General features: G+C 35.6%; 4 protein-coding genes across 9 annotated transcripts; 1 reads left to right on the top strand and 3 right to left on the bottom strand.

The window, feature by feature from the left end:
* Window positions 1-1,373: 1,373 nt before the first annotated feature.
* LOC111782214 (aluminum-activated malate transporter 8-like) lies at window positions 1,374-3,369 on the bottom strand. The gene is made up of 6 exons (XM_023663040.2): window positions 3,087-3,369; window positions 2,854-2,994; window positions 2,508-2,780; window positions 2,292-2,419; window positions 2,058-2,207; window positions 1,374-1,980 (listed from the first exon to the last, which is right to left on the bottom strand). Exons 1-6 carry the CDS (start codon window positions 3,313-3,315, stop codon window positions 1,480-1,482), a joined length of 1,422 nt encoding a protein of 473 aa, XP_023518808.2. The 5' UTR covers window positions 3,316-3,369; the 3' UTR covers window positions 1,374-1,479.
* A 2,728-nt stretch (window positions 3,370-6,097) lies between these two features.
* LOC111782189 (digalactosyldiacylglycerol synthase 1, chloroplastic) lies at window positions 6,098-10,601 on the bottom strand. Its single transcript, XM_023663010.2, has 8 exons — window positions 10,513-10,601; window positions 9,574-10,269; window positions 9,252-9,284; window positions 9,021-9,108; window positions 7,955-8,313; window positions 7,609-7,875; window positions 7,103-7,452; window positions 6,098-6,930 (listed from the first exon to the last, which is right to left on the bottom strand). The coding sequence occupies exons 2-8, from the start codon at window positions 10,183-10,185 to the stop codon at window positions 6,402-6,404; spliced, it is 2,238 nt and encodes a 745-aa protein (XP_023518778.2). The 5' UTR covers window positions 10,186-10,269; window positions 10,513-10,601; the 3' UTR covers window positions 6,098-6,401.
* An 899-nt stretch (window positions 10,602-11,500) lies between these two features.
* LOC111780973 (uncharacterized) lies at window positions 11,501-13,754 on the bottom strand. The gene is made up of 9 exons (XM_023661355.2): window positions 13,634-13,754; window positions 13,422-13,541; window positions 13,257-13,324; window positions 12,791-12,899; window positions 12,634-12,702; window positions 12,458-12,515; window positions 12,116-12,351; window positions 11,974-12,025; window positions 11,501-11,841 (listed from the first exon to the last, which is right to left on the bottom strand). The coding sequence occupies exons 1-9, from the start codon at window positions 13,634-13,636 to the stop codon at window positions 11,774-11,776; spliced, it is 783 nt and encodes a 260-aa protein (XP_023517123.2). The 5' UTR covers window positions 13,637-13,754; the 3' UTR covers window positions 11,501-11,773.
* A 799-nt stretch (window positions 13,755-14,553) lies between these two features.
* LOC111781226 (exocyst complex component EXO70A1) lies at window positions 14,554-23,883 on the top strand. 6 transcript variants are annotated; one of them, XR_002812960.2, is made up of 13 exons: window positions 14,554-14,888; window positions 15,184-15,279; window positions 17,091-17,296; window positions 18,482-18,724; window positions 19,181-19,319; window positions 19,417-19,629; window positions 20,164-20,369; window positions 20,987-21,184; window positions 21,264-21,363; window positions 22,260-22,498; window positions 22,586-22,747; window positions 23,448-23,473; window positions 23,576-23,883. XR_002812960.2 is itself a non-coding variant. In XM_023661704.2 (12 exons), the coding sequence occupies exons 1-11, from the start codon at window positions 14,730-14,732 to the stop codon at window positions 22,704-22,706; spliced, it is 1,920 nt and encodes a 639-aa protein (XP_023517472.2). In that variant the 5' UTR covers window positions 14,554-14,729; the 3' UTR covers window positions 22,707-22,747; window positions 23,576-23,883. The 6 variants fall into 6 exon arrangements, 5 of the variants coding, with proteins under 5 accessions (XP_023517472.2, XP_023517471.2, XP_023517473.2 ...); XM_023661704.2 differs by lacking the exon at window positions 23,448-23,473; XM_023661703.2 differs by having other exon boundaries at window positions 23,448-23,883.
* Window positions 23,884-25,562: the final 1,679 nt, after the last annotated feature.

The raw sequence follows: 25,562 nt of genomic DNA, 5'->3' as shown, positions 1-25,562 counted from the left end.
CATGTTTAGGTTGACTTTTAAATTATTTCAGGTATTTTTTATTTATATAAAAAATAAACATATGTTTTTAATTTTATGTATTTTTTTTTAAAAATAAAACATTTAAATAATGTCGAGTTCAAATTTTTGTATGTTTTCAATTTTTTTAATTTAATTAAAATTCAATAATAATAATTATTATAATAAACAAGGTTAATATTATGCAAGTTGTAATAATTTTTAGGCAAATTGGATAGGAATAATTGGCAAGTTGTGTGTGTGTGTGAATTTAAATATTTGTCACGAATTTCAACGGTCAAAGAGTATCCAATCATAATCACAGCTGAAATTAAAGAACATAACAACGACCGTTGACTTTTAATATGGCAACAAACTCGTTGTCTTATTCTATGGTTTTAGACTTGAATCAAAATAAACACGTTTCAAGCTATAGCATATTATTAAGAGGTTTGATGTGACGCTCAGAGTATATAAGAGATATATGAATGAACTGAGACCATATTCGAATGAGAGTGTGTGAGACCCCACGTTGGTTGGAGAGGAGAACGAAGAACCCTTTAAAAGGTGTGAAAGCATCTCCCTAGTAGACACGTTTTAAAACTATGAGGCTGATGGTGATACGTAACGGGCCAAAGCGAGAGGGTGGATTGTGAGATCCCACGTAGGTTGAAGAGAAGAATGAAGCATTCTTTATAAAGATGTGAAAATCTCTCCCTAGTAGATGCGTTTTAAAACCGTGAGGCTGATAGTGATACGTAATGGGTCAAAATGAATAATAGCTACTAGCGGTGGGCTTGGACTGTTACAGAGTGACCCTGAGGATAAAACAGTTGAGAAAAACTTAAAAAAAATAGGAGTTACTACATATACCAACGTGGTCATGTCGTGGGGATGCAGTGGAATGTTAGGGTCGGTGTCATGCCGTGGGGATGCAGTGGAATGTCGGGGTCGTGGTCATGTCGTGGGGGATGCAGTGGAATGTCGGGATTGTGGTCATGCCATGAGGATGTAGTGGAATGTCGGAATCGTGGTCATGTCGTGGGGATGTAGTGGAATGTTGGGGTCGTGGTCATGTCGTGGGGATGCAGTGGAATGTCGGGGTCGTGGTCATGCCGTGTGGGATGCAGTGGAATATCGGGGCCGTGGTCATGCCGTGGGGGATGCAGCGGAATGTCGGGATCGTGATCATGCTATGGGGATGCAGTGGAATGTCGGGGTCGTGATCATGTCGTGGGGATGCAGTGGAATGTCGGGGTCGTGATCATGTCGTGGGGATGCTGTGGAATGTCGGTATCATCAAGTGTCGAATTCAGATTCCAAATCCGGATTCGTTTTACGGTTGAATCGATTCAAATTGAAAGTTTACAAAACCCTAGTTCATCAATTCATATCTTTATATAATATGAGATGTTAATACAAAGAGTTTGTTCTTCTAATTTGGCCAAGTTTCAAAAATATTCTTGGCTTCCTTCTAATACCCTATTTACACACCATCTCCCCATTGCTTGGCTTCACCTCTAAACCATGACTCTTACCAACTTCTACTTCATTATCCACCATAATTACAACATGATCTCCACACTCCCCGTCGAACAACGGGTTCACGATCCCTCGATGAAGCAACTGCGTCGACTTCTCCGGTGACACCGTCGGCTCCACGCTTTTGAAGCTCGCCAACACACCGAGCTCTTCGATAGCCTCCAATATCTTCTCCACCGACTTCACGATGTCGATCAATATGCAACAAACGGTTGCATCTGGTATGATCCCTAGAAGGTCAGAGCTCTCCATATATCCAGTTTTGAGTGTGTTCTTAAGCTCATCGATGGCGGCCGTGGCGTTTTCGATGTGGGTTTTGCTCGATGAAGACGGGTTTGTCATTGTTTTGATGGATGAAGCTAATATACGTAGAGCTTTCCCGGATTCTGAGCTTATGGCATTGCATGATTCTTCTATTCTTCTCCGAAATTGAATCGCCACCTTCAAATGAATAATTTAATTACTTATTCGATGAGATCGTTACAATATTACTATTACTTGAATCATAAACTTCTTACTTGGATTTCAGTTGGGACATTGATATAGCCATTGAGCGACTCGATTTGATACGCACATTGTCGAGTGAGTGATCCAATTTTCAAATACTGTTTCCACGGATGACGAAACGAGAATTTTCCATGACGGGGTTCCCACGATGCAAAATTTGCCTACAAAACGCAAAGAAATTCATATCAGTTCATCTGTAAATGCTCGATTTCGATTCATAAGAACGAAACAAAGATCGAAATTACCAGAGATTCTTCGGATGATTGTGAAGTCAGCACGGTTTTATAAGCTTGAAGAGATGATAATTTGTTGTGTTTGGAGTCTTCATCAACATTCTCTCCATCCTCATATCGAAAATATTCACCTCCAAACCCTATACACAACGATCACCTCGAAATCATTAAACATACCTTTTGAATTAACGGAAATTCATTTCAAACAGACTCAAAACCAACAGTTACCTTCGAGATAATTCGCGAGTTTCTCGATATTCGAAACGATAATATTATGAAGCGATTCACCCGCCCAAACAGGACATATAAATAGAGAAATAAAGATACACGTAGCTCCACCAATCAAAATAGTCGATAGTCGTTGATGAGCCAACTCCAAGATTTTCTCAACTCGATACCCCGAAACCGAAACTAAACTAAACGTTAAAATGAAAATCAAAACCCCATAATCATAACGAGCTTTAATCCGTGGAAAGAATCGAGAAAACGTCGACGCAGCCGCTGTCAAAATATCAAAATCATAAGAAGTCGATAACAAAATCCGTTCCGATCATAATAATAAACCGACATATACCTAACAAAAAAACAAAGAAGCCAAGAACTATAGGCTCTCCAGTTTGCCCAAAAAGGCTAGCAAAATGCTGAGCTCCGACACCCAAAGCTCCAGCAAGCAGTGTTCCAAGCCCTCTATTCAAACCTTTCGACAGTGTAGCACCTGAAATTCAACACCAAATTTAATAAATATTTGTTCTTTGTGTCATGTTCTTAATTGGGTTAATGAAAATGGAGGTGAATTTGGTTAGTTACCTACAGTAAATTCAAAAATTACCACAACAGTAAGAACAGCCCAAATGGCAGCAATTCCAAAGCCATCATAGAGAGGCCTCCAATAATACAACAAGGAAACAAAGGTAAGAGCTAAGCCCACTTTCAATGAGTGAATAATTCGCCTTGGGTCATCTCTTCCAAGCTTCACTGTCCTCTCCATAACGCTCATAGCTCCAAGCTTTGGTTGATGAGCAGCCATGGGTAACATTCGAGGAATTTAAGGTAATATGGTGAATGAGTGAGAAATTGAGTTATTTTCATGCATATTTATAAAGGGAATTTTGTGGGTGCAAAAAGAATATTATGTTTTTGAATTGGAAGCATATGGGGTTTGAAGAGAGAATTAGATTTAGAGTGGAAAAAGGTGATGCCTTTATGAATAGGCAATGTTCAAAATAGGGTTTAAAATAATGGAAAACACAGCTGGGGAGCATTAAGGGGAGGGTTTGACCATGCACCCAAATGAGTTTGTCTGAGTGTGTGAGTGATTTGGGTGTCATTTTGATATCAAAATTTGGAGCTTTTTGATATCAAATTCATTTCATTTTGACAGTAATGAGAATATATTGAAAAGGGTTAAGAGTTAAGGGACAATTGATCTTGGTTAAGTAGTGGTTCATCACTGTATGATACCCACTTTCACTCTCCCAAAGCTGAAATGATTCCACCAAAAGTACTCAGAGAAAGAGCCACCCAACTAAGGGAGGGAGAGGGTGACCTAAAAATTAGGGTTAAAATAATGCCGCTCACCATTCCATATCTTCGTTGTCTTTTTATTTGATTGTTACGGTTGTTTTTTTTCGTGAATCTTGCTTATTTCTGGTCCTTCTAACCCTAATTAACAACTGGAGGCGGCTTATTTTGAACGTGTATTTAATGGGTATTAGAAGAACATACAAATTCTTTATCTTGCATCCAACAGTGATAGAAAGATAGCTATGTTAAAGGAAGCTGGAACAACGTGATTGATTGTTTTATACCGTTTAAGATATAAAATATACCTTGAACCTACCGAACAAAGAACGTGTAGATTTTTTAGGTTCGTATCGAGAGAAGGGAAGACGGGGATGTTGTATTATTGGCCCTAGAAAGATAATAATGTATTGAGCAATGGTAAGAGTCCAAATGTAAAGAGTATAAGCACCAAGCCACCACTCAAATAATTTCTACATAAACTGATACATGATGTGTATACATACCAATGAAATCTAAGAGATATGGTCTAATGAAAATGGTAACTTCACTCATAAGAAAAAATAAAACATTGGTTTTACTTTATATAAACAAATAAACATTGTCCCGCTTTACGAATTTGTGGATACTTTCTGTACCAATAATATGCATATTTGAAGGTTGTTCGAAAAGGGTCGTGATTGATAATGTTATAATCACGTGTATTATCAAATGTTACGAAAAGGGTTATTTGAAAACGAGACTCGTGTTTGCAACTAAATAATCTTAGAATTTAACGAGTGACGCTTCTATCTCATCAAGTTAATTGTTTTAGTACAGAGTAATGTTTAAGATGAAAAGATTCTAACCTCTAACTTTTTTTATTAAAAAACATGTTCTGTCGTAGTATTAGCAGCCCATATTTTAGAGCGACTTAACATGAACTAATTAAATAATAACAATAACAATAAAATCGTCCTTAAATATATTATCTTGAAAATAATAATTAAGTAATAAAATATTAATTTGAAGAATTAGGTCAGGGTGAACAAGATAATTGAAAAGTGAAAAGCAAGAAGCATTAATTTTAAAACGAAAAAGAAGATGCACTGACGTTTTAATATTTAAATTAATGTACGAAGCTTTGGAAATTAAGTGAATATTAAAGATATGATTAACATTATCATGAAGAATTAAAATAATATGAATTATGATTTATAAATTTCATGGCTTTCCAATATTAATTAATTGAAACTTTAGGTTTATTTAAATACTAAGGTCATCAAGCATTATGGATTTGGATACACGAATGTATTTTATTTCACATGTTTAATTATATTAGAAGGAAGGATATATAAAATATATTGAATTATTAGAAGCAGAAAAGAAATTAAAAAGATTATTCCATTTTCCACTTTATTTAAATGCATATATAATGGAGCAGACCTTATCAAACATTTAAACTTTTTCAAAACTTATCAATGGATGCTTTCACAATCAAAAGGGTTTGGTGTAACTGATTATTTAAATAAAAAAATTAAGCACTTTCAATAAAAACAAATTCAGTGCCAAACCCATTGGTAGTTCTAGGAGTTTGATCTCTTTTATAATGTTTTGGGAGGAAAAAAATGAATTTGTATTCGCTTCCTATCGAATCCTGGATTCACTTCCCTCGAATTTTGTCGTTCTTTTCTTTTCCTCTATTCACGAGATAGCTTTTAATCAATATTCTAACTGATTTAGCCACTTACGAATTTGTCATACTGAGTCTGATTCAACTTAGAGCATATATTTAATCTAATTCAACTTAGAAAGACTTATGAGTATAGGTCTTCGCCCCAATTTTTGGGCAATACCCGCCCCGATCGATAGTAGCTAGATCCCCTCCCCTCCCAAATCTAATTTTAACAATCTTGATAAGTTTGTGCTCATTCGACTTGGAAAGTAGTCTTTCATAAGCAGGTCTTCGCCCCACTTTCTGGGCATGTTCACGGGTCAATGTATTTACCCTCCCCGACTGACAGCAACTAGGTTCCCCCAAATCTAGTTTTAGCATTTTAACAAGTCCATGTTCTAAAGATCATAAAAAGTACTCTCTTATGCGTTTAAGGAATAATAGAACATATGCATGATACACAACATCATAGCAAGGGGCAAGCTTTTTGTCGTCTCTCGACTCGGAAATTACAGGGTGGAGAGTCAAACAATCGACCTTCATAATTAGTGTTTTATCGATTGAGCTATAGATTAGTCAAGCTTACTAATTTATTCGATTCTATTCTATCATAAAAAGTAGCACATCCAAGCAACACAACAAATTTAGGAAGGTAGGATGAATATAGTTTGATAATGTGGCTGTATATTGTAACCCTCCTAATCAAGGAACTGGCAATGAAGCGTTTCTAAATCTCCACTGCCCAACAGCATACCAGATCCTCTACGCACATTCTATTTTCTACTCTACAGGGCACAGCCCTATAAGAGGGGAAATAATGATCCTTGGATATGCTTCTACACCTATCTAAACTAGCTATGGATTCGTAATGTACGAGTCCAAGGAATAAAACATGTTTTCGATACATTAAAGACGGTTTGGAAGATAAAAATTTGTTACTTACCTGCTTAACATGTATGGATAGGATTTTCAACCTGAGGAGAAAGATGTAGTTCCTTACGGTGCTCTTCGTCATAGTTGCGTGTCCCGGGGATTGCTCCGGTACAAAGTCTGAGGAATTCGTTACCGGTGATACAGTAATGGGCAAACGCAAGACCCCCATCAACAGCTTTTGTCAAACTAGATGTTAAGATTGATTTGCTGATTGTTTTCCCATCGGTATCGTTTGATTCTAATTCTCGATCGTTGTTCAAGACTTTGTTAAGATCAGAATACTCCAAGAATCTCTCAGTGGCAGCCTCCCATGAGAGATTGTACCTTTCCTCAGGAGTGAGAGGGAGTGGTTCGTTTTCTAATGCCTCTTTTACTTTGGCAATAAAATCATCAGATGACTTGTAAATCGAGCAGTTGCGGAAGGACCTGAAGAAGTCGTTGGATGGATGATCTGCACATACTACAAATTTTCCCATGGCAAGAGCCTCGGCTGTTGCTGTACAGAGCACGTCGCTAACACTCGGGTTTATAAAAACTTTGTACCTTCAAGGAGAAAATAGAAATACTTTCAGAGTATGAATAAAAAGAACTCAATTGCAGAACTTTGTAGGTTCTTTTTTCAGTGGTAATTCAATGCAATAGAAGATTTCTTTATCAATGAAACACTGTTTAAGCTTCATAGAATCACATCTATGAATCGTCTGCATGATCTTACCCATGAGATGAATCGTGGGCGTGATCCCTTCCGCTCAAAAAGTTTACATTCAACTCTAACTTTTTAGCCGCGCTCTGAACCTCATCGGCGTCCTCTCCATTTCCGAACACATCCAAATTGAATCCATCAAGGTCATGCTTGTGTTTTGCCAGCAAATCTATTAATTCTCTGAATCCTTTTGCCCAGACCATTTTGCCTAAGAAATAAGCGCCTTTTGAAAAAGCTACATTCCCAAGTTTCCTATCTTCTTCGACTTTATCCCCAATTTTTAAAAACTTTGGATTTACACCATGGACATTGCAAATAACAGACTTGGGAAGATCTTGTGTGGCAGCAGAAAGTCGAAGAACCTGGAAAGAGTGGGAAAATGGTCAGGTAATTGTAACTCTAAGAATCCACAAGGATACAAGAGCGAGCCAATCACAAAGGAACGCTTGGGAGTTCATACTTCGCAAACAAGAATAAGCAGTCTGAATTAGAAAAAACTGGTGTTATCAGACCGATACCTTGTGACAGTGTGCTCGGATGACCCAGTTGTTTATGTGCTTCACAAGGAAAGCTTGGACAGCGCCATTCTTCTCCCGCTTTATGTATTCCAGGTAATTTGTATGAACAACCCCAACAACAAGGTTAAATTTATCGGTCCAACGTCTGCCATGATGATACCAATTAAGGTGTTCTGGTTCTTCCAAGATTGCTATGTCGGCGTCCTTAGAAGGAACAAACTGGGAAGTATCCCCAGCAGGTAAGATACTCCGCCTTTTTTTCGAGAACTATAAAACAAAAACCATAAATCAGTTGATGTTCAATCCGTCGGGAAACAATGATTTTAGCTATTCACAAGAAACTCGCCTTTCCTGGATAGAATGAAATCTTAAAATCAGGCTTGAAGCCAATTCTTTCCTCAAGCCATTTACGAATGTAAACTTCTTGCTCTTCTGGAGAACTGAAGGTGAGAGGACTAAGATAAACTAATTTCTGATCTGACATGGAAAGCCAAGGAACTAATAATGTCACATTGTGCTTCGCAGATTGTGCTAGATATGCAGCTCTAAACAAGGGATTTACGGCTGTTCCCGTCATCCATGGAAGGCTAGCTGTCGTGACAATTGCAAAATGCCTTTTCCCATCTGACGGTACGTGCTTTGTATGATCATTCCAAAATCCACCATCATAGCAATGACCGGTACTTTGGAGGACACTGGCTATCCCTGAATCCAATTCATCATTTACATTATCATTTCCTACAGAGGTTTCTCCCATAGAGGAGCCCCATAGAAATTGATTCTTGCGTTTGTTACACAAGTTCGACACTATCTTATCACAAACATCTGCAAGAATACTATCAGCAGGTTATGTAGAACTAAGAGGGAGAGAGAGGAGAGCATGTTGGATGAGGAGGGAACTTGAGCACATTGCTTCACTAAACAAGGAAACCGATAATCCAAATTTCGATTCAGAACCATTTTATGATTCTATGCAAGTGAGAAACACAAGTGAAACCATGTAATTACACCCCCCCCCCCCCCCCCCCCCCCCCGAAACCCCTCAATCCATCTCGTACACCGTATTCACTATCATCAAACAGAGGCAAAAAGTGCCCACAAAACTTTCTCGAGGTTTCAAAATGCTAACAACGATTCAAAGATCTTGCCCAACATGGAATGTCAATGATAATCCAAAGATGGGTAGGAAGAAATATGATTTGCGTACGTAAATGCAAACTTCCTTTTTTCAACATTATCCCAAAACAGTATGAACAGAATGTCAACATGGAAATTTTTGAAGGAGAGGCATTTACACTCCCCCCTCCCCGACCCCAACCCCAACAAAAGCCCCTACCCGAAGTGGTAGAGCACATCAAGAGATCTTAAAGGCTACAGTTCTAGCTAACTATAACAAGTTAAAAGGTTATTACCTCTACTAATGCCAATTTGATCAAGAAAAGGTCCAGATTTCCTAACTAAACATGCTATAAGCTCTGATACATCCAGTGGCAGCACCTCCTATATGATAAAAAATTACGACAATCATTAGCTTAATTATACTATACAAGAGAGAAATTGAAGCATCCTTAACCATGATCTATTGACATCCTACTTCTAGGCTAAAGAAAGAAAAATAATGTAATAATAAAGAGAAGCCCAACCTTTGAGTCTTCAGGGTCCTTGCAAATTGATCTCTGCAAAAAAGAGATTCAAATAAATCATTAGGGAACAGAAATGCCTGATTTCTTTTTTGATCATCATCAAAACGGAAACAAACAACTGAAGGGTAGAGCTAGTTTACAATGATGATATTAATCTAGTAATCTTTTTAATCAATGATTCCACACAATTGCAATGAATAATAGTACAGTAAATTTGAATATTGTGAAATCTTGGAAGAACTCTGCAAGAACAATAAACAAATCATGCCAATGATTTATTGTGCAGGAACATGCTAAATAAGATTAAAGAACAGTAACTCACCAAGCTCGACTTCACTTTCTTCACGAAATCGCTGTTCTTAAAGCCCTCAAACATCTCAAACTCCCTCAATCTCGTCTTCAATGCTTGGATTGGCTCCCAAGCCCTAACATCCTTCCCCTCCTCGCTCTCATTCTCTCCCCAAAACTCCCCAAACCTCACTCTATTCCATTTCCTCAATCCATTTCCATCTTCAACCTCCGACACAATAGCGTTCTTAATAGAAGACAAATTAATCCGAATTCTCGTCCTCGGCTTCAATTTCTCCAGCATTTTTTTGCTAAAGCTCGGGGAGGCATAGACCCTGCGATCCGCCGATATCTTCAGCTGCAAATTCTTCACAAACTCAATCTCAGCAGGAGGAGAGGATCCCGAACCAATTGCAGGAACATAGAAAGTAGTAGCCGAGTTAAAGAAATTCTCGATTTCACGGTCGAACGAGGTCGCCAAATTCTTGAAGGAGTTGGCTCTGGCCTTAATCAAGCGAAGATCCGCATCCGCTGAATCACGAACCTCCCTCCATCCTTTGGAAATGAAAGAGAACGCATCGGAAGAATTAGCGTGACCGACCATCGCGGACTCAGATTCAAGCCAATCAAGCTTCGAACAAGGCATTCCGTGGAGTTGAAAGAATCATGCAAAAACCAGAGTATTACATGGAATTTGGAATTGACTGTTCAGATTTCTTGATGAGCCCACCTGAAAGGAGACGAGAGACAGGGAGAATGAGGCGGTCAGGTGGGACCTTTATTAATTAATAATTAATTTTTATTTTTAATTAAATTATTGTTTCTTATTTCATCTGTTCACACAAAACGTCTTTAATCTCTCTTTAATTATTTTTAAATACTATTTAGGGACCAAACTGATATTCTGACTCGGAAGTAAAATTGGGTATAAATAAAGAAATTAATTACTCGGTCAAAACGCACAAAAGTCTACCTTAGCCCGAGCTAAGCTTAGGTTGAACACACGTCCCACGCCTAAAGTCCAATGAAGCGTGGGGTCTCAATTCAACATTGTCTCTAATCCTGCTCCGAAAGAAGGAAAAAAATTATAGGTGAGCTAAGCTTAGGTTGAACACACGTCCCACGCCTAAAGTCCAATGAAGCGTGGGGTCTCAATTCAACATTGTCTCTAATCCTGCTCCGAAAGAAGGAAAAAAATTATAGGTCAATCCTCATATAAATAAATTATGATCACATAGTATTGGTATCGAAACTCTTATTCAAAATATTTTTATTTTATTTAAGTATTATTTTTTAATACTAGCCATCATATATATGAATTGATTTTATTATAAACACCTAAACATTAAGTATTATTTTTTAATACTAGCCATCATATATATGAATTGATTTTATTATAAACACCTAAACATCCATACTTATTTTATTTTTACTTATTTTATTTTTAATATATAGGCTTTAAATTTTGAAAATTAAATCGATTATTTTAATAATGGAATTACTATTCTTGAAAAGATGTGAAATTAAGCCCCTAAGCATATATATATTATAATTAATTATTTTACTTTTTTATTTTTTTCAGCTTTAATATTAATTTTATCTATGGAGGAACATTTTTTAAATCTAAAAATGAATACATGAGATAATTCTTTAGTTTTCTTTTATTTATTTTTCCATTATTCTTACCAAAATTCAAAATAAATATTTTGGAAAACCAATTAAAAAGTTGACTTGTATTTTTTAAAATTTTATATAATGAATGAATATAACAAATTTTATTCAAAACTCAAATAGTTAACAAAGAAAATTAAAATCATAATTAAACAAGTCATTTATTGCTTACTATATTAGTATTTTTACAAGTAATGAACAAACAATAATACCAAATTTAAAAGTTTCTAAAAAAGCATTTACAATAACGGTAAAATCACTTACGAAATTAAAAAATTGAAACACCTGAGGAGAGAATTGTTATTATTTTTAATTAAAAAATAAAGAGTTACTAAACAATATAATATAAAGTTCTATAGATATATTTGCCTGTTCGATTCCTGGAGAAAATCAGTAAGAAATACACTTGTAAGATTACATGTCAATGAAGAGAACTAACTAATACCCTCCAAGAACACAAAAACAAAAACAAAAACAAAAAGGTCTAAATACCACTTCAAAAAGAGTGCCATTTCTGCTCTTAATTTAATCTCTTCCCATCTCATCTCATCTGATCGGTTCGTTTAAACAAGCAGAACAGCATTTATACAGCCATCATTCTCAGGATTATTGGTCACCTGAGCATACTTCCCTGAAGAAACCACAACCAAAATAATGTCAATGATTTGCATCATTACATAATACGCTTCATCCCAGATGAAAATCAGGGAAGAATCCCAATGGGAACTGTTCAAAACTACAAAACAAGGAAGAAAATCATTACCCCATACTACTTTCCCAGCTGGTGTGACCAAACCCAATTCACTGACATTCACCTAATTAACAATTAAAGGGAAGACATAAGTGAGTGACTAATCAGAAACAGAAGTGCACGGTGATGAGGTTGAGAGTTATGAGCACGATACCTCAATAATGGCTCCCTTGGTCATGACACCTAGAGATGTATACATGGGACCGTTTGGATTTTTCTTCACTCCAATGATATCAAGATTGAATGTGCATTTAAGTTCGGGATGTGTTACATGTGCTTTTGTAAATCGAAGCCCTGATGGTCGGATGAATCGCTCGTACTTCGGAGGTTTTCGTGTAAAACTTGCCCCAACAAATGTAGCTTTTGTGACCATCCTCTTCCATTGTTTTGCTGTAAACATGACATGGATTAATGAGTTCTACTTGATAGTTCGTAGATCGTAAAGGCATAAATTTCGAGAAAATAAATACTGATAGAAGCCGATATGAGTACTTACTTTTCCTTTTACCAGTTCTTATCACTTTAAACATCTCATCCTCAGCAACAGGCCTGACCTGCATAAAAAATCCAGGACAAACAATGCATCATCAGCCCCAAAAGATAGACAACTATATGGACATGGTATTTTCTAAAACTAAAGATACATAAAACAAAGCCATAAACAAGCCTTACCTTGGGCAGGGGGACTTCCCACTTCCCAGCTTTTTCTTTCCTCTTTTGCTTAATTGTGTTGCTAAGAACCTATTTTACAGCAGATGGTCAGATCAAAACAAATGAATGCAAAAAAACTACATGCCTGAAGTTAAAAAAGAGTTCGAATATTGCATACTTTCGCTCGAGCTGTATTTTCACGATCCAAAAGATAGGCAGGAACAGCACCTTCTTGAACATCGTCATCGACCTTGCGTCTACTTGAAGACTCCTCATGCATAGCCAATCTGTTGAAACAAACATATGGCATTTGTCAATCTAACCCTCAATTCATTTCATTAAAAAAGCATTAATGTAATTGATTTCTTTAAACACCCTAATCAAGTGTGTGCCACTTCATTTATCTAAACAGTTGCAGCTCTAATCTACCATAGCAAATACCAAATGCTCCATAAGGTATTGAACAATTAACGAAACCAATTCCAGCCTACTATAGCAAATCCCAAATGCACTATAAAGCATTGACAGAAGGATAAGCATTACACCCCAAAAAGACTATCGAAATACAAAAGAGAGAACAAGTATAAATCAAAAACATCAACATCCGAAACATAATTTCAAAAGAATGCACATATGATACTCACGTTTTCTTCATCAAAGCCTTCTCCGCATATCGTTTCTTCGCGAACATCTTACCCTTAATACCCAGAGCCTGCAAGATTCAAATTCGATCAGAAAGGGAACGGCATAATCAACCAAATCGAACACTAAAAAAGAAGAGGAAACTAACAGAAGTAACTGAAACCAACCTTCTGAGCCATGGCAGATCGCTTGTGAACTTCACGAGCCTCCTTCTTGCGCTTCCGCTCAAAGTGGTCATGGCGGTAGCCATGTCGCTTCCTATGAAGCTCAATGTAATCTCCCTGCGGCTGTTAAACCACAAACGAAAAACCAACAAGATTAAACGACAAAAATCTGGAACCATATAAACATTAAGTTAATGAGCTGAAGAGCAGCAGACCATGGCGAAAAGTTACAATCGCCGCCGGATTGTTTGCAGAAGATAAACCCTAGAGTTAACGAAGACGAAAGCTCTCTCTCAAAATGTAAAACCAACCGGGGCACGTTCCTGCGTTGGAGGAAAGAGGGAAATCGTCTATCGTAATTTTAGGTTTAATGGGGAAAGTTGGGCTTCGGCCCATAACCCGGCCCATGTTAAGCCCAAACTCTTGTTAACTCGGCCCACTTTGTAAATTAATCGAAATTTGGAAGGGACCGGTTTGGTCCGGTTTTTCCACTTTTAAATTTTGATTTTTTATTTATTATTATATATATTTTTTTTTACTTTTTGAACATATTTTTTTGTGTTTTAAACTTGTTTAATTCCAAATTAATTGAAACTCTATGGTTTCTAATGAAAAATAAAAAGTTTTATTATTTTTAAGTGTAATTTTTGTATATATTAATATATTTTTTAATCGACCTCTAAATTTGAAAAGCTTAAGTCATCACGAGTTTGGATAAAATATAAGAATAAAAGAAAAAAAATATATATTATTTTCATCCATTATTATATATATATATATATATTATAAAATTAAATATATAACTTAATATAAATTAAATTAAATATTTTCAATTAAATATTTTCTATTGTAATTTTTATGGCCATAGTATTGTGGGTTAGTTTAGAAAAATTAGAAAAACAAAGGGCTAAAAGTACAAATTGGAATACTTTAAGGGTCGAATTCGAAATAAAAACATGAAAGAAATTTGTTAAGCATAAAATTGAAGGGTATATTTGATATAATCTAAAAGTTGGAGGATTAACTTGTAAATTAATATATCTGTTTTATTTTAGTTAATTTTTCTAAGGTACGGAAGATTTTCTCCCGGCAAATTTTCGCAGTCTTGTTTCAAATGGGGGCCCAAATTCAGACAACCAATGGCTTTTCGTAACTACTTTCCTTGTTCGTCCCTGCATTTCCACGGGAGACCTGAAAACGGCGAAAAAGGCCGCCGAGGCTGGTTGAATTTCTGATTACGCATCTGAATTTTCTTCTTTTCTCCCCTACCGGACGCATTGGGGGAGAAATCCCGAGCAGATTCCATCTCCAATGGGGGCTCAAAAGGCGATGAAAGTTCTGAGCGAGAGAGCCGCACTTGTCCGAGAGTCGCTGCAGAAGAGTCAGGTTGTAACGGAGAGCATGGTCTCCATTCTTGGCTCCTTTGATCACCGTCTCTCCGCTCTCGAAACAGCTATGCGGCCTACTCAGGTGCTTTTTCTTGCTCTGTTGCTTAGCTTGAAGAATTTTGAAATGCATCGATCAGATATGTTTAATGAGCGAATTTCTTCATATGTTGCGTAATGTGTGTGAATTTGTGTCGTTTTTATGATCCTGTTGTCTATTTGATTTTACTTATGAGATCTGCTCGATGATGCGATGGTACGTTTGATTGATTTTAAGGAAACATGACAATTTCTGTTATTGTTCTCTTCGCTTGTGTTTGCTTTTCTTTATTCTTTGGTTAATTATTTATACTTCGTGATCTTGTTTTTTGACGCGATAGATCAGGACTCATTCAATTCGGAGGGCGCATGAGAATATCGACAAGACATTGAAGTATGCAGAAAGTATGCTAGCTCAGTTTGATCTTACACGCAAGGTTGATGTCACTTACCTTCTCATTCTTGCTTGCTTATTAATCATTTTGTGGAAAGAAGAGGCACGGCTTTTAATTTGCTGCTTGTTGTTTATATTATATGCGTCTTGTTCTGTAGCAAGTGTAGTAAGTTGAAATAAGATGCATCATCCCCAAGCCACGTTCGTAATTCATGCCTCGCTACTGATTGGATTTGATTTGACTTAGGTTTTGTGTTGAATTTATTTTTGTTTTACTTGGCGGATTCTTGCGTTTGGGAAATTTATATGAAATTGGAATTATAGCAGTAGCATTTCAGGGTGTGACTTTACGTCTCAGATTGTTTGGGTAGGAGACTGAACGGTGATGAAATCTTAAAAGTTTCCATTTGCATCATCTGGACAGTTCTCTTCACCCTATCCCTCTTTGATTCAGTTTCACTAAGTCTAAAATTTGGAAACCCAAATCATATCACTAATATAATCACCTGGAGATAAGAAGATGCCATCATGCTAGAGGCACACGTTGGACGAAAATAGTAGGAACTTCTTTAGATCTTTATTGTTAACATGGTGGGACGCAAAAGATGTAATTGAAGCAGTTGTGCGTCCTTCTCTTGTTCACACGGAGCCATGTATTTACCTTTGTTTGGTGCTGTAGGCTTGTTCTCCTCCGGCTTCATCCCAAACAGAATTGGAGAAAGATCAGTCTTTGTTTCTGTTGCTTTATTTCTTTCTTATCATACTATAGTGGGTTGGCAGCTGCTGTGCCTGGTGATAAATCCTAATTGTGTGCACCAAGGCGTGCCAATTAGTTGGCTTGGGCTGTGCATTGCTATGTTAATAGCAGTGTTTTCACTTCTAAACAACAAGCCCCTCGATCGCCTCAAGGAAAGAGGCGACAGAAAATCTAGCCTTTTGAGAGAAGCGAGGCTATTAGAATCAATGCATTAAAAGAATAACGAGAAAATTACATTTTTCATCCTTAAGGTTTGACCTTAAATTACATTCGTATCTGATTTCTTTTTTGTCAGCTTTTCCTTCTCTTTTCCCTTCCTCTCCTTTCTATTTTTCCTTCAAATATGAACCTTAGATTTGTCTCTCTCGTCTTCCCTATCTTCTCTAGCGACGTCGTTCCCTTCGGTAGTAAAGACTCGCGACGACAACAACTTCTTACGGCGACTACGAGCATCCGGATGGTGACCCACGTTTAACATCGGCGACCCGAATCAACTCACGTATGGAAAGCCACCAAATCAACTCACAAAACCAATGTCGTACAACATTGGGTCCTCCATAACTTTTGTCCTTTGTCAGCGTTGTAAACGCGAGTTACGGCAAGACCCTCTTGGAAATCGAAGGGTCTCCCTCAATTTCGGAACAGATCTGGGAATCGAAGGGTCCCTTCGATTACAGTTTTTCTTAATGTGGAGAAGAGCGGAAGAAAGGATGAGAAAGAGGAAGAGGAAGAAGAAGAAGAAAAAAGAAGAAGATGAAAAAGAAAATTACAGTAGTTGGTGGCCATTGATGTGAGGAAGGAGGAAGTAGAAGAATGGGGAAGGGAAGAGAGGGAAAGAGAAAAAAAATGTCAAAAAGTACTTTTATTTAAGAAAAAGTACAATATTCTTTTCTAAAATATTGAAAAATAGGTTTGACATCAATTTACGCCGAGTAATTATCGAAGAATTGACGGATGGACCAAAACGCAAAATTCTCTTTGGGAGTTAATTCTTTGGCTCCATATTTTCTTCTTTGAAAGCTATTATTGCCACCATTTTCAGTTTATACAACATGATTTTCTGTGTGCGTTGACATTGTTTCATTTGAAAAATGTAGGCCGAGGCTAAAATACTCAGGGGGCCACATGAGGACTTGGAAATGTACTTGGAAGCAATTAGTCAACTTCGAAGCGCTAATCGCTACTTTACTGGGAACAAAATTTTCCGAAGTAACGAAGCTATTCTTACCCATACAAGCAACTTGCTTGCTAAAGCCATTTCAAAGCTGGAAGATGAGTTCAGACAGCTTTTAACAAATTACAGGTTTGTTTTTCTATTTTTTATGCTTTTAGTGGATAACTGTACATTATTCACTGTTGTAACATTTTTTAAAAAAATTTATAATATTTTATTTGTTTTTCTTCAAGTAATCACCAATTTAAATAGACTTTATTCTTTCTGTACTTGAGCTATTCTTGTTCAGTTCGAGGCTTGAAAAGTTTGTTCGTGACAGAAAGGTTATAACAGATGTTTGCCTCCTCTTCTCTGACTTAAAGTAATAATCGCCTTGTGGACTAATGCTTGGTTAACATTCTTAACAATGCTTTTATTTTTCTCGGAGTTGTGGTCTCATAAAATAGATGTTCATTTTTTATATTTATATTAGAATGAAGATTCATTCTTTATTGACTTATTCTATCGATTAAATTCATATTGTTTATTGCTACTCTTTTTCATTTGGGAATTTAAATCTTATGTACTGAAATTATGAGTGAAAATAAGAACTCTTCTCCGGTTAGTAGTATGAAGTTGGCGGACAAAATAGCATGAATTGATGTGAGAAAATGCTAGGACTCCAAACCCAGAAGAAAAAAAAATATGATACTGAATATATTGTAATATCCAAGAAAAAAATTACTATATAATCATGGCTTTTGGAGAGGGTTGTCTCTCTTCCAGGTCCCACACTGAACAATCCACTAAATGGTCCACATCCGCTCCTTTTGAGGTTCCTAATACCCCTTATTTATAACCGAGGCACCTGTAACTAATTACCACTATTTCCTTACCACTAGCATACTAATATTCACTGCATGTCTCTAACTATTACTCTCACATTAAACCTTAGTTAAAAATAAATGTAGGAAAAAAAAAACATGTTAGCTAGAGGATCTTACTTGTTGAAATTTTTACCCATGATGAATGTGGTTTTAATGAGCATCTCGTTTATTCCTTAGGGGAAACGAAGAGGGAGGAAATAGGAATCAAAGGACTCCTTGCTATGGTCACCTTAATCCACCCTTAACATTTTATAATTATATTCCATCTTCAGGCTGTTACATTGAGCTTACAAAATTTTGTTATTCATATTTGCTGCCTTCCTGTCATAATTAGACCTGTATAAAAGCTAGGTTCTCGCTGACTTTTGACAATTGGCAAAGCCATTCTCTTAATAATACTATTAATTTATTTACAAGAACAATGAGTGTGGACCTTATCAAATTGTAGTAAGCCAGTGGAACCCGATCGTCTTTTCGATTGCCTCCCCAACTCCTTGCGTCCATCTTCAGCATCTTCGCAGCAAGGTGATGGTGGTAGCAAACATAATTCTGACAATCACAACAAAAGCTTAGAAGCTTCCATCTTCATTCCCCCAACTCTTATTCCTCCCAGGGTTCTTCCATTGTTGCATGATTTGGCCCAACAAATGATTCTGGCTGGCCATCAGCAGCAAGTCTATAGAATATACAGGTATCACCTTTTTTCTAGCTTACTGATGGTGTTTGACTAGTTAGCATTTTGAGTACTAGTTTATGCAATATGAGGGTTGTTTCTCCTGTAACTTTCTCTTCTAAGAAAGACTTGCCTTTTCCTTTGTGTAATATGTAAGTTGTAGGTTTCTAGATTTCGAAGAGAATATGTTATTTAATACGGTCTTCTTGATACTAAATTGCTGACTACCTACTCGAAATTCTGATACGTTACATGTCTATAGACTAAGTCATGAAATGTTGAGTACTGGTTGTGAATGAGTCGGCCTATCGCCGTTTATTGTTCCAATATGCTTCATTGTTATGCTTGAGGAAACTTATTAACGAAGGCATGATAAAATGTTTAAACAGCGTTTTGATGCTTCTTATGCGTCTTACTTTCTTATTCAGCCCTTCAAAATATGGATCAATGGAATAAATTACTTATTTTGATCAGGGAGACTCGCGCTGCAGTTTTAGAACAGAGTCTTAGGAAATTAGGTGTTGAGAGGCTTAGCAAGGACGATGTCCAGAAAATGCAGTGGGAGGCCCTTGAAGCTAAGATTGGGAACTGGATACATTACGTGCGCATTGCTGTAAGGATATGCCATATTTGGTTGTGGTTATTTAATATTTTTATTCTGCAGTTCTATGTTAATTGTTTTCCCAACTTTTCGATACTGCTTGAAAAAGGTCAAACTGCTGTTTACTGGGGAAAGGAAAATCTGTGATCAAATATTTGATAGTGCAGACGCTCTCGTGGATCAATGCTTCGCAGATGTGACATCAAACAATGTGTCAATGCTACTAAGTTTTGGAGACGCAATTGCCAAAAGCAAGAGATCTCCAGAAAAATTGTTTGTTCTTCTAGACATGTTTGAAATAATGCGAGAACTGCAATCTGAGGTACAACTTTATCCGTTTGTATTTTTCTTTTGTCGAAGTTTAATTTCGGACTGGAGAAATGGATGACACCTTATGACTTCTCTTTCAAATGCCTAGACCGTAAGCAATTAACTTTTTTCTTCCAAATATGGGACGTTACTTCTAATATTTTCAAGTTTATGATGTCTCGGTTTATGTCTATATTTATACTTACATCTAGAGTCGGTCTAAGGAGCGAAACATTTGGATTTCCTTTAAATCTTCTCTAATCTTATAAAATGCCCAAATGATCCTCTTTATATTTATTATATATTTAAAATTAGAAACTATCTTCATAAACTTTCAATTCACTCTCTAGAATCTCGTGAGAACTATTGGAATTTGAATATGGGTGACTTATTAAATACTGAATTTGCTAGAGAAAATCGATGTTACTTAAATTTTTATGCTTCTGTATGTGAGAAGACCAAAAACATGTTTCCACAAGTGCAACTTGCTAACACTATTATGTACTCTTTTTCCTTTTATTTTCGTTTGACGGTGTGCTAAGAGCAGATTGAAACACTTTTTGGAAGTAAAGCATGCATTGAAATGCGTGATTCTGCATTGAGCTTAACACAACGCCTTGCCGAGACAGCTCAAGAGACTTTTGTTGATTTTGAAGAAGCAGTAGAAAAGGATGCCACAAAAACTGCTGTTCTTGATGGGACTGTTCATCCCTTGACCAGTTATGTGATAAACTACGTGAAGTTTTTATTTGAGTAAGTTATACTTTCTGTGGCTTCCACTTCAATATTTCTCGTCATAGTTTTTTCCCAAAAAAAACTGTGACCCACACCCCTTACATACCATACAACAACACCTGCATTATATCTTCTCCAAGATGTTGCTTGTAAGTGCATGCTCTTACTCATTCATCTTAACATTTTATGTTATTACCTCAAACTACTGCCTATCTTTTCTGCTCTAAAAATATTTTGTTTTTAATTCATAGATGATCTCCAAAAAGACTTCTCTGGCTCTCTTTTTCTCCGTTTTTTTCCCACCCTTCTTATTGTTGGGTCCTTCGAACATAAGAAATGATTTTTTATACAATGAAATTCCTTCAATCACTCTCTTATTTTATGCTCTCCGTGAACGATGTATTTTCTTAATCTACGTCCTCAAAATGCAGGGGATTGGAGAATGTTTTTGGTTATTGCTTATGTTCAGTTACCACAATTTTATTAAAATTATTAATATTTTATAAATCCATCCTTATGGCTGGTTCCCAACTTTTCATATGATCTCCTGAAGTTGTCTATCCATTGTTTTTATATCCTATTCCAGACCTATAGCTACAGAACTATGTTTCTCATAAACAACATAAAATGTACAGCTACAAATCTACTTTGAAGCAACTATTCCAAGACTTCGAGGCTGTTGATCCAGATGCTCAGTTAGCAGTGATAACTACAAGAATTACGCAGGCACTTCAGACTAATCTTGACGGAAAATCTAAGCAATATAAGGATCCTGCATTAACTCAATTATTTCTGATGAACAATATTCACTATATAGTGAGATCTGTCCGTAGGTGCGTCTTATATTTGGCTTGTATGTCAAAAGATTAGGATCTATCATATTTGTAATAGTTCGTTCTATTGAGTTTTCAGATCGGAGGCAAAGGATTTGTTGGGTGATGACTGGGTGCAGATACATCGAAGGATTGTGCAGCAGCATGCAAATCAATACAAAAGGATTTCTTGGGCCAAGGTTTGGTTCACTCAACTCTTTCTAAGGGAATTCTCTCTCAATCTCTTCATTATTGAATCTATTTCAGCATTCAAACTGTTGCCCCAGAGTTCATAACTGTTATGCCCCGTTGCCTAAATATGTTAAAAAAACTTTTCTTCTTATATTACAAATGTTCATGTGAAATGAATACATCTTTCAATCTTTAACTTCTAGTTTTTCTCTTCTAATGCTGACCATAGGTCAGTCTAAGAGAAAAAGTTAAGAGGAAGTCCTATCCTTACTGGCAATGGCATTTCGTCTGTGAAGTGTATGGTATGATCTTTATAATGTCAAGGTTGCCATCATGAAAAAAGTCGGTTATTTTTTCATGGCACAACTGAATTGGTTTTCTTGACAAAAAGAATTGTAATTCTTATTATGTATTCAACTATGTGCATCTTCTTTACTAAGAGAAAAAAAGAAGGAAAAATAAAATTTTGTGTTTGATTAGCCTCAGGACCTTCTTGTTTAAGGACTTCATTGGCATATTCTATCGTACCTTAAGCAATTCATTGAGGTATCAGTCTGTTGATTTCTCTTGGTAATCAAAATAATTGTGCTCCAATCGGCGAATATTTCACTATATTCTTCATTTTTCCTTGGAACATCGTCTGGAGCCAGCTCATAAATATGATATCTCTCATTTACATTAGGTTGGGTCAAATAACGATCACAGCTCACATTTTTCATTGTACAATATCATTTCATAATGTCGAAGGGAACCTTTAAATGCCAATTGTGAAACTTTTCTAGGGAATGTGGAGATTATGGATAACATATTAGACTTTTCTCTCAGTATTCGCTATCTAAGTTCTTAGAAAACCAAGAGCTTAGTTGGAAGGTCAGCATACTAAGGTCTTTGTTCCTGTTAGCAGATTTTGCAGTGCCTCACCGTTCAGGCCTCAGGCAGTGGTGGTGCTTCGGCAGATGCAACCTGTGGACTCTCGAAAGCTATGGTGAAAGATAGGTTTAAGACTTTCAATATCCAATTTGAGGAGCTTCATCAGCGGCAGTCTCAATGGACAGTTCCTGACAGTGAGTTGCGGGAGTCATTGAGGTTGGCAGTCGCTGAAGTATTATTGCCTGCCTACCGATCCTTCATCAAGCGTTTCGGGCACGTCCTCATTACTGAACTTTAAATTTTTTAAAAAAAAATTAAATATAAAATTGCGTGTATTTACGTACATTGCTTATGCAACAGGCCTATGGTTGACAATGGGAAAACTGGTCTTCAAAGAAGCATCAAATATACACCTGAGGATCTTGAGCGTATGCTAAATGAATTCTTTGAGGGCAAGACATTCGGTGAACAAAAGCGCTAGTAACGTCTCAAAATGCTCTGTACATGGACAAGTTAGAGCAGGTACTTCCCCTTTCTCCCTTATTCTTCTCTTCTCTACAATCTGTATCATTAGATTCTTTCATCCATTTGTGGATATTTTCCATGTTTACATGCTCCTAGTGCAGTTGCCAGCAATATGATAAGTCCTCCCTGTTGCAGGCACCCAGATTTTTTTCTTCATGGTCTCATTGTGTATTTGTCAATTTGCTTTCTCGCGCTCGTCTTTTAACTTCTAGCATATAGTAGTACATAGGAAAATACGACCCTCTACAATGGTATGATATTGTCTACTTTGAAACTCTCATGGTTTTGCTTTGGGCTTCTCCAAAATGCCTCGTACCGGAATATATTTCTTAGTTATAAACTCATGATCATATTAGAATTAATAATTTATGTTAATGTAGAAGAAAAATCCAAACGCTTGAGCTCGGCCGCACTTTCTCCAGGCCTCTTGTACTAAAGGGACAAAAACTTTCAAATTTTATAGTATGGCTGAAGGTTATGAAAGACTTGTAGCATCAAACTAAATAAGATATTACGATGCATCTCCCTCTCTGCTATGCAGAACTGCTAACTTTCAATGGATCCTATCCAATACGCTTGGTCATTTCCAATTCTAGATCATAGTAGAATGCAATGCTTTTGCTAATATTTTCCTGTAAAAACAAAACTTTCCAAATTTCCACTAAAACTTTCCTCTCCATACTTGTCCTTCTGACAGGAAGAACTTTTCTATTGTTCCTACGAGTAAGGATTAAGAGGCGGCGTCTATGCACGATTTGGGCTTTCTTTCCCTTCTCCTTGTAGTATTCATTTTATTTATTAATTGTTAATATGATTTTGCCAAAGGGCCATTAAAACCACATGAGGAGGCCATGGCTGGCTTTGGTGCGCACCTTGACCACTTAAACGTACATCAAGGTATGTATTTTTTATCATTTCTATGGAATTTTCCTTGTATTTGGAAGAACAAACGTAGATTAAATTAAGCCTTCCTTCTGGTTGGTCCCTCTGATGATTCTTTGATGCACCTCAATTGTTTAGGTAGTACAGGAGGGAAGTATATTTTATGACTCCTCAATCATAGAGGAATGTGAAAGAAAATGTGACTATTCGATTGTATTTATTCCAAAGTGATTTCGATCATTCTAAAATTATTACCGAATATGTTCTTAATACAAAGTTTGTAGGTTTTAGAAATTGATCGAAGACCTATGGACGTGACAGTCTTATTTCATACACATTATTTTATTGGCTTTACTTTTGTCTTCCAAAATACTTCACTCTAAATAGAGATGGTGTATTTCATTTATGTACATGTGATATTAGTTTTGAAAAATAAAATGTTAGAATAGTTGAAAATGAAGGTAGGAGCCCATAATTATTGAATATGTATGATTAATTGTATATTTTACCAAATTATTTTATAATGGAAAATAATCATTGAATTAAGATATCAAGCAGCATTTAATAATTACTAAAGACAATTTAATGAAGTGTGTATTTATATTGTAAATTCAATAAATAATTATTATTTGTTTTTTGTCCAACAAAATGGAGATTCTTTTTGGTTAATAAATTTGTGATGGCTCAACCTCAAGTTTTTTTTTTTTTTTTTTTTCTTTTCTATTTTGCCATTTTCTTCCTTGGAATTATACAATTATGAGAATTTATAAACCCTCCAAAGGTTTCGCTTTTTCAACCTTTACATTTTCTCATTTCGCCTACCTTGCTAGCGCGTGAAAAACAAGCGCCTTTGGCTGAATTCAGAAAGCAAACGGCGCCGTTTCAAGGAAAGTCAACGGCTCTGTCAATCCATTTACTTTGAGGGGTCCTTAATAAATGTTTTTTTTTCTCTTCTTTTATATGATATTAGTTTTGTATAATTACGATGCATTAATTAATAAACTCTTCAACAATTAGAGGTATAATTTTAATTTAATAAATATTTTTAATTTTTAATTTTTTTTGTAATCATTTTTAATTAAATAAATAAATTTAATAGATCCAGTGGTTTCAATTACATCAATTTAGTATTTTTTTAAAATTTTTTTAATTAGTCAATTGTGACCGCAATTTCTACCCTTTTCAATTTTCACTCAAAAAAAAATGTAAAAGACTTTTAAAATTTTAAATCTAATCATTCATAAATAAATTTTATTTTTTCAAATGTATAAATATTTTAAAAGTATATGACTCAAAATAAAATTTAACATTTCCTTTATATATAATTTATAATTTTGTCCGTTAATTTGCACATGCTGGCTTTCCAATTTATCAAACGTCTCTTGTATTTTCTTTTTCTGTAGGTCACCTCTTACTTTAAAAACCACACAAAAATATTAATAAATATATTTTCAATTATCCTATTATACACCTGTCTAAAATAATAATTTTTTTTCGAAAACACAAAATTAAAGAGAATTTACAAAAATAATAATAATACATTTATAAATTTAAATGTTAATATAAAAATATATGTGAAAATGAAAATTACTTAAAATTCGTATATATATATATATATATATATATATATATATATATATATATATATATATAGATATATATATATATATATACACATTATTTTGTCACGTTAATGTAAAACTTTTTATAAGTTATTCTAATTATAATTTTAAAAAAATAATCATAAACCATCTATAAATATCATTATCCTTTAATTTTATGTCTAAGTTTAAAATGATACATTAAATTATCAAAATTAAGAATTAGATTCTAAATTTCCTTACTAATTTTAAAAAGTATTTTTTTTAAAACTGTTTTTATTTTCTCATAATTTTCTACAATATTTTTCATCTTTCACGATTTTGAATTT

This window comes from Cucurbita pepo, chromosome 19 (assembly GCF_057944985.1).
Source record: "Cucurbita pepo subsp. pepo isolate OVF chromosome 19, ASM5794498v1, whole genome shotgun sequence".
Lineage (NCBI taxonomy): Eukaryota > Viridiplantae > Streptophyta > Magnoliopsida > Cucurbitales > Cucurbitaceae > Cucurbita > Cucurbita pepo.
This window is presented reverse-complemented; position numbering and strand designations above follow the sequence as displayed.